This window comes from Xiphophorus couchianus, chromosome 13 (assembly GCF_001444195.1).
Source record: "Xiphophorus couchianus chromosome 13, X_couchianus-1.0, whole genome shotgun sequence".
Lineage (NCBI taxonomy): Eukaryota > Metazoa > Chordata > Actinopteri > Cyprinodontiformes > Poeciliidae > Xiphophorus > Xiphophorus couchianus.
This window is the reverse complement of record NC_040240.1, coordinates 18,031,285-18,040,599: the sequence shown is the minus strand read 5'-3', so window position 1 is coordinate 18,040,599 and position 9,315 is coordinate 18,031,285. Positions and strand designations below refer to the sequence as shown.

Below are 9,315 nucleotides of genomic sequence, written 5' to 3'. Positions count from 1 at the left end.
ATGTGGCCCTGTAAAGTCTAGACTAAACACTAAATGTGCTTAAATATTACTTCATGAATCAAATCAATTGAGTTTTTATCTGTTTACTGCCAAATTATATCAATCAGTCCCTCCAGTTTTTTGCAAATTATTGTGGAAATTCAAGCAGAAATCAACAAATCCCCCAATTGTTTTGTACTAATAATAATAACTGGGAGCTTAGTGCAAATGTTTCTCAAAAATTGTCAAAGACTTTCGAACTTGTACCAAACAGCCACTTCAATTTTAATTTATGCCATTTTATAGTGCATAATCTATCCAGTGAGTAATAAAAAGTTGCATCTACCAACATAAATAAGCGCAAATATCCAAATATTTCCAAATTAGTACCATAAACACTTTGAATTTTATTGCAAAAAAATCACGAAAAGTATCACGAAATCCTGACGGGCCTGAATAGATGTTCAATATTGTTGAATTTTAAGAATTCATTGATACGTCAACAGTGTGTGAACAGGTTTTATCAATACATTCTGGCACAACCGGCCCTTTAAGAGCATTCAGGCTCTTGATTTGACCCAAAACTAAAATGAGTTTGACACCGCTGTTTTATACAAACTGCTATCATGTTAGCACATACAGTGTCTTCCAAAAGTATTGTGTTCACTTGTATTCAGCACCTTGACTCTAAACATTTTTTAAGAATCAGTAAGCTCTAAAAGACACTCAAAATTAAAATTCAGAAAGAAGAAAAGAACAAATTAGAGTTTAATGTAATTTTTCTTTTGCAATGAGTCAAACTATTGTTTTCTTTACAGTTTGTGCCATCCTCATTGTCATTAAATACCCACAATTATAGGAATTAGTACAAAGTTCACATAACATACAGTAACATAAGTTTGTCTGAGACGCTGCAGTAAAAGAAAATCTTTCCCGGCCGTACTAGTAGCTATGGAAACGAGTCTCGTCAGGTTCCTAGTTTTTAGGATTTTCACACAGCGTACATCCAGGCTTCAGGTCAGCCTGCCGCTCCATTTGAATGGTAATGGAGTGGAAGTTGTAGGAGGAGAAACAGGCCTGGGTCATTTCCCTCAGGACGGTCTGGGCATCAACCGAATCATCTGGAGAAACAGAGACAGAAAACACCACTTATAATTTACTTATTCTACGTCTAACTGAAATTCTGTTAACATCTAATGTGAAGAGACCAATAAAACCGAGAGTTTATTACAATAAACAATTTTTTTTATTTTATATAAAGGCATATTTTAGTTCGAAAAAGCAAAAATGTGACTAGGTGGCCTTTTTATTACGTAGGACTGGACAACATGGCTAAAAAAAGCTTGGTTTCACAATAGAATTGTTTCTCATCAGTCAATATTGATAATTATTAATTGTTTTTTGTTGTTGTTTTAAACAAACTGATGGCGTGACTTCAATGTTTTATCCACAGTTTTCACTTCAACCCGCTGTTTTTTATTTTTAAGCAGTTATGAGGCGCAGTGGTGGAATCTAAAACTTGTACTGTGGCAGTTACTCAGCAGGTTGTTGCTAGGCAACCAAAGAACGTGCGCGTTGCTAGGTAACCAAAGAGTGAGTGAGTCAGTTGATTCCACCAAATGACTCACTAGCTTAAGTTGAGTTAAGCCTTTAAAGGGTTAAAGCCTTTACTTTGCTTATATCTCCCGGAATGCAGGGTGGTTCAGTGAAATTACTGAATATTTTATCAGATGTATCATCTATCAATACTGATCCCATGTCGAATCTGCTATATGTTTTTGATTTATTCTCCAGCTATATTATTATGTATTGTTTTTAACCACAATGTGAAAGCAAAGGCAAATTTACACATGCATGTGTGGACAATAATATTACAATGACTATTATTATTATTACTTAGATAGGCCAATTAGACCAAAATGACTAAACTCTAATTGAAATACAAAACAAGCTTGGAAGTAAATGACTGATTTTTCTCACCTATTGCTATGTGTGCAGAGAGAACTGCCTGATTCATGGTGAGCGCCCAGATGTGAAGGTTGTGAACTGCTTTGACTCCGTTTACAGTTAACAAACGGTCTCGCACCTCACTGTACCTCACCCCCGATGGCGTACCTGGGAAAAACAACAAAGGCAAAACTAAGAGAAAATGATCTAAATCTATGACAATATGTACTAAAAGTATAGTGAAGGCCTTACCCTCCATTAGAACAAGAAGGATGTCCCTCATGATGGTGAAGGTGGTGCATAGGACCAGAATGGAGAACAAGAAGGTGCAGATCGGATCTGCGATTTTATATTCTGGCTGGAAGAAAAAATATCAAAAAGCATAACATAATAAATAGCTATGTAATAAAAAGCTACGTTTTATTTTTTTAAATGAATAAATAAGATTTCTCTTTTAAGCAGAAAAGCAAATTATCTTTTGAAATCCTTAAAAGGGCAGCTGCAAAGAAAACAAATCTTTTGTTTTGGACTGGAGACCATTCCAAAAGCAGGAAGTGGTTCATGGCCTTTTTAGGGCATTCTAAAACTTTTACTGTGGCAGTTACTCAGCAAGTGGTTGCTAGGCAACCAAAGAACCTGCGAGTTGCTAGGTAACTCACGCGCTAGAATCTAAAACTAGCCGAAGAAATGACTCATGGACTTTTACCAAACGCGAAAGAGAAATCCAACAGCCGCTAAAACCTGACGCTACTCCATTTTTGTTTACATTTTGTGAAGAAGGAAGTTCCGCTCAGTGTCTTCTTCGGTGGTTTTTGTGTTGTTTCACCACAGGCGAACCGTGCAATGTGAAAGTGGATCATCAGCTGAAAACGTAAAAAATGTTCTAATGTTGGTTCCCAATCGAACTGAGTCTGCCGGACTGTCAGGTGTGAAAACACATTAAAACACCCACCTGTTCAAGATTATAATTGAGTTTAAATAAAAACTTTATGAAAACCATTATGTAAGATCATTTAAGTAATTTTCAAAGATATAGTAGTTTCACAATGAAGCAGGAAACAAACATCTCTTTTTAAATAATAAAATAAGACTTGAGATGAGGAAAAACTTACATACTTTTATATTTCAGACATTTTAAATATCCATTTGCAGTTTCTACCACTATGTAACAGCCACCTACAGAAAACAAACTCTTTAAAGCCGAGTTTGTGTTTGAGCCCAAATACAAAATAAGATACCTTGAAGAAGATGATGATGGCACTGACGAGCACGCTAACACTTTGGAGAAGGTCTCCCATCACATGCACAAAAGCTGCTCGCACACTTGCATTCGCCTGGTGAGCCCTCTTTCCTAACGCGTATAAAAATAACGGACATCCACATCACATTACGCCATTTTAGTGTCTCAATGATGTTGCTGTTCTTCGATCATACCGTTGCTTGCATGGTTTTCTTCCATGTCTATGCAGTCATTTAAATAGATGTTGTTTGGGGTCTGAGTCTTTTCTTTTCCTCTCTTGGGACTGTGACTGTGTCCGTGTGACGCGAGTCCGCCATGACTGTGGCCGTGACCCGACTGGTGAAGAGTTAAAGCCATTCTGTTGGAAGATAAGGAACAATTTCAATCAGCGCTTTAAGAAATGCTGTTCTTCAACCTGTTAAAGAACATGTATTGAATATATTAGCATAAATAATAACATTCCTCCATTTTACTCACATAATGTTGGCCACCACTGCACAGCCTGAGGTAATGAGCATCACATGGCCTTGGATCTCGTAGTCATCATGGACGATGCGCTCCACAGCAAGATAAACCAGCACTCCTGTGACGACCCAGATGGTGAAAACTGACAGCAGAGCACCCAAGATTTCTGCATGGACAACAAAACAAACAAAGAAATCAGGAGAGAATTCACCAGAAAACATAATCAAACATCGACTGAATGGCTAAGGGGCAAAAAGTTGACCTTATTTTACCAGGTAGTTGCTTCTAGTCCAGGGGTGGGCAACTCCAGGCCTCGAGGGCCGGTCTCCTGCAACTTTTAGATGCATCTCTACTTCAGCACACCTGAGTCAAATAATGAGGTCATTAGCAGGACTCTGGAGAACTTGACTGCACTTAGGAGGTGATTCAGTTATTGGATTCAAGTGTGTTGGACCAGGGAGACATCTAAGATTTGCAGGACACCGGCCCTCGAGGACCAGGATGGCCCACCCCTGTTCTAGTCTAACCTAAAGTAAAGTTTCTTATTAAAGTGCATCAATTCTCTTTTTGTTAATGGAACATTAATTTGGCTGGTAGTGACTGAAGATTCAGCCTAAAACTGGATCTGGAGATGCTGCTACTAAAATGAAATCGGTGCAGGATGAAAAAGATGCTAGCTTGTTATAATCAGCTAGTTTATAACCATGAAGTTAATTAACAACATGCAACTGTTGCGGAAATTTTTCTTTGACAAAGAGTGAGGAAAAACTGTTTCAAAACCCAAATAACCAGAGAAAGAATATATTCTTAATCAAAGATGCTAACTTGTCATTATCAGCTAGCTAGTTTATAGCCATGAAGTTAATTAACTACATGCAACCAGCAAGCTAACTTTCCATCCACCCTCTTAAGACATTAGGGCCATTTAGAAAAACATTTATACACCTGGAATAAAAGTAAACTCCATACAGAAATAGCTTGAGGAATTCATAACCAGGACCTTATTAATGCAGCACAAGTGTACTAACAACAGCATCTATTACAGAAGCTAGCATGTAGCAAATTAGTAATCTATCTTGATTCTTAGTTAACAAGCATTTGACTAGAAAAAACAGCAAAGAAAAAAAATAAAGATTCGTGGCATCGTTCCAGTAGCAGTATCTGGTCATCTCACAGTCATGTGTGTCCCCAAGATACCTGCACAAAAGGTTAACTGACGTACAACTGCAATCACCCTGGTAGAAAATGTTTATATAAAATGTAGAAAATATACAAGAGAGAAAAGAAATGGAAAGGTCAACTGACATTTCAAAAACAATGGTTAATTTACTTGGGAAGCCTCAATCATAATGTATAATTAACACACAAAGTATTTAAAAGACAAAGTTAGCGGAGAGAATTTAATATATTTATGTACTTATTTATTTATGTTTATTAAATGAGGGTACTGAAGATAGGGTAAGTTAAACCTCAATCCAGTTAGTGGCAGTAAAGCACAAAGAGTGTAAACTGCCAATGAAACGCTAAAGAAGAAGAAGCAAGCTGACTAATGAAAATAAATAAAAAAAGGAGAAAAAAAAAGATTTGTGGCACTGCTCCATTAGCGTTGCATGGTCATGTTACTGCTTTGTGTGTCCTCAAAGGAACATAGACAGGAAGCTAGCTGAGGTAGCTACTACCACAATCACCCTACTGCAGGTTAGCTAGCTAGTAGGAATTGCTAGCTAGCAAAGTAGCTGCTGGCTAGCCAATAAATACTATAGAAGTCATGCAACCAGCAAGGTTTATTGTTAGCATGTAGATAATTAAATAAATGCTAGTCACAAAATTGTGTTTTCATATGTACAAAGCGTGTGTGTTGTGTTGTTGTATTAATAATTTCTACCTAAATGTTGTTGGAAAGGAAACATTGGCCAACAGATGCTGTTGGACCCGGCATATGACTCGGTACCTGCACGATGCCAGCCGTAGCTGAGCCTTTGTGTGGCAGGTTTAGAGGAAAGCCAGAGGGAAAACAAGCTAATGACAAAGCTGGCTAGGTCAGTCAGAAGGTGAGCAGCATCCGTCATCACTGCGAGGCTTCCTGCCAAATATCCTCCTGCAAAAAGGAACAATTTAAACAATTACTAAGGGTCTGTCTCCATTAGCGTCAATATTTTGCAACTCTAAAGTTTTCAGTTGCATTTGACCTCTTTTACATGTGGTAACCGGGTATTTTGGAGAATGCAGAAAAAGCAAAGAGAAAAGACAGAAGGTGGAAATGTAATGAAAAGTTGAATAAATAAAATGAGAATAGAACAGAGTGGAAAAAGAATAAAAGGATGAAAGCTAATGGTCAAAATTAACCGGTATTGTCAGAGAATGCCGAGAAAGACTTAGAATGAAACTAATAAAGCAAGAAAAGGAATTTAAAAAATGACTTACCAGCAATCTCGCCTATCATGAAGAGCAGACAGACGATGGAAACTACGTACAACCTCCTCCTGGCGACCTTTTTCTCCGTCTCTCGGTCCTGCTGTGCGAAGCTGTTATCGTGACAATGCTTGAAAGTCCCATCCTTCTGCAGTTCTTCATGGTTTGGCACACTGTGTATAGCAAAAAGAATGATAAATTCAGCCCCAAGGAACAGAGATGGGGACGATTTTATTAAAACGATGGAAAAACTACAACCCCAAATGTCCAGAGAGAAATGGAAATGATCTTCTGAACACACCGGACTATAAGATAGTGAACCTGCACCAACCGCTGCCATACTAATGAGGGGAAACAAGGTTGGCTCCTCATTCAAAATATATTTTTACACACGTCAATGACTAGTTTGGTAAGTTGATAGGGAAAAAATAATTATAACCTGCATTTCAGGACTACAGAACATGTTTAAAGGAGACCCATCATGCTTCCTTAAACAGGTAAGGATGTTTCTGAGATACACAAAACGTGTTCTTTTCTTTTTTATTTTTATTTTACAAACAAATTATTCTTAGATAATGAGATTTGCTCAGTTCTGCTTATCATGAGCTACTTACAGAATGAGCTGTTTTAGGGGCTCCTGTCACTTTAAATCCAAATAATCTGCTGCTGGCCGAAAATGGCTGCAAACAGACGTACATGGACGGCTGGTGTAAGAGGGCTAGTAGGGCTAAGCCCTCCCTGACATTTACAATAAAGTTGTTAAAATAACAACATTTTATAAATAATGTTTCATATTTTGTTAAATTTTCAACAAACCTGGTGTTAAACCGCCTGGTGAAAATCTCTGGGTCTTTCGGAAGGGCTAACTTCTGACAGCCCCATTCAGCGTTACTGATTGGCTCAGAGTGATTGACAGGCGTCTAGCCACGCCCCCTCGGTTTGCGGCTCATTTTGGTTGGCCCAGGGCCACAGGATTCATCCAATCAGGGTGGACTTTCCTTGAGCTCCAGTGTGTGTGGGCGTGGCTTTCCGTAGACTGAGAAGGAGCGATGGCGAGCAATGTTAGCATAAACGAGGTGGATTATTTATTCTTTTTGCGTCCCAGAAAAGTGAGTTTCTCTATAATAAGGTAGGCCTCATTTAAAAACATATTGTATCTTGTTTCATTTTATCAGTGTAATTGTGTCCAGTGTTGGGGAATTAATGCAGGGAAATTAAATTTGGACAACTGCAGAGGCTCTATGCAATTGGTCTTTGGCAGGGCTCTCAAACTCCAGTCCTCAAGGGTCCTGCAGTTTTTAGATGTGCCACAGGTACAAAACACTGGAATGAAATGGCTTAATTACCTCCTCCTTGTGTAGATCAGTTCTCCAGAGCCTTAATGACCTAATTATTCTGTTGAAGTGTGGTGCAGCAGAGGCGCATCTAAAAGTTGCAGGACTGCGGCCCTTGAGGACTGGAGTTTGAGACCCCTGGTCTTTGGCATGTTTCCATGGTTGTTTTTTATGGTTATCTATAGCAGGTTTTCTCCTTATTTTTCAAACTGGATGGGAATTAAAAAAGAAAAAATATATATATATACACATTAGCCCACCCTTCAAATATCACCACCACTGCAATTGAATATCTTTGAAAAGCATTAGCAGAGTCTCCTGCACAACCAACAACACTGCAGCAAGTGGTCTATATTTTTTACCTTTTTGTAAACTTTTTATACTTTTATTTTTCTCTTGCTTTTATTTTGTTATTTTATTTGTTCTTCCTCTAACTCATGTAAAGCACTTTGAATTGCCTTGCTGCTGAAAATCTACTAATAAAATTACTTTACCTGAAGGTGTTTAAGCAAAGTATGTGTCAGAGGGTGTGCAATATTACCAAATCTGAATAAAAAAAAAATAAATATAAAATTTTATTTTTGAGAGATTTTAAAGAGTTATTGTATTCAGTATCCATATTTAGGCTTATTAGATTGACTTAATTACAGTTTTATGAGGTTGAGACAATTAAAAGGACCAATTATGTAAAAATGTAACTAACTCAACATCACAGCCCTTAAATCTGAATGATGATCATTTCCCCCAATCAAATAAATCGGTTGATCAATAAGATAATTAAATGCAGGTTTGCATACAGATCCCACATCAGTGCCGTAAGGAAAACTCTAAATCACATAAGAACACGAAATAAATAAATGAAAACAAGTCAGATATCGCCTCTTTTTGCAGTTTTTCCTCTTTAGAAATCACCGATATTCAATATAAAAGTTTGCCTCACCTTCCCGGGAGGGTGTACGCTTTGCTCTGCTCTGCCAAAATGTGACGTCTCTCCGGATCCTTGCTTTTGAACATCACTGGAGGGAAATATCAAACCCAAATTTCTAGTGGGAAAAAAGAAAACCTTTCACAGACTCAACTCCGCTTTTCTCTGGCTGAAGCTTTGCTGGTTCTCCACACGCCGATTGCGAATATTTGCACCCATCCTACATCGTAATTAGTGCAAATAACCAACGCAGCCGTGTGCAAATTGCAACCCGTCTGAAGAGGGAGGTGGTCGGGGTGGGAAGAGGTGACGGTTCGACGTTGGGAGGATGCAGAAGTTGAAAGCTCATTGCAACAAAAACTACCAGGGGAAACACTTGTGCAACTAAGTTGACTCTTTCTTAAAGTGGAGAAACTGGTGGTTGCAGCACCGACCCAAACTGGCCGCTTCACGCAGCGCCCCGCAGCAGCAGCCGACACCGGGGGGTTACGCAACCCGCTGGAAGTGCCGTGTGCCGCGGATTCCTCGTGCGGAATCACGTGGTTCATCCGTGGCTCCCCACACCCCGAGTCAAAGTTATCTCAGATTAACTCTGTTGCTGGAAGTGATGGGCATTGTTCTGTATAAACAGCTTTCCTGGTACGACATGTTTGGGTCTCAGTTGAGGTTTTTCCATGTTTTTGTTTGGGGGGGGGGGGCATCATTAATCATCACAATCTTAAAGAACAAACAAAAATGTGAAATATAAACATGAAATGTCATTACTGTCCTTTCGTTGCGATCAGAACAAGATGGACAGAAATTTAAATTAGTTAAATTAAATCGGATTTTCAAACAAGCATTGAGGTTTTGATCAGCTGGAACTGAGACACTGATTGATTGACTGATTGATTGATTGACTTATGGTGACCCGGATGTTGAAACACACCCACCCAAAACTAAGCAACTACTAAGCCTCCAAACCACCAGGGGCCTAAAATAATGCTTTAATTTCACCACAGACCATAAATCTA

The 9,315-nt window shown here is 38.6% G+C and overlaps 1 protein-coding gene across 1 annotated transcript; it reads right to left on the bottom strand.

The window, feature by feature from the left end:
* Positions 1–711: 711 nt before the first annotated feature.
* Positions 712–8,822, bottom strand: slc30a8 (solute carrier family 30 member 8). The gene is made up of 9 exons (XM_028036782.1): positions 8,318–8,822; positions 6,056–6,216; positions 5,583–5,729; positions 3,644–3,797; positions 3,361–3,524; positions 3,165–3,277; positions 2,179–2,284; positions 1,960–2,094; positions 712–1,100 (listed from the first exon to the last, which is right to left on the bottom strand). The coding sequence occupies exons 1-9, from the start codon at positions 8,389–8,391 to the stop codon at positions 955–957; spliced, it is 1,200 nt and encodes a 399-aa protein (XP_027892583.1). The 5' UTR covers positions 8,392–8,822; the 3' UTR covers positions 712–954.
* Between the last annotated feature and the right edge of the window lie 493 nt (positions 8,823–9,315).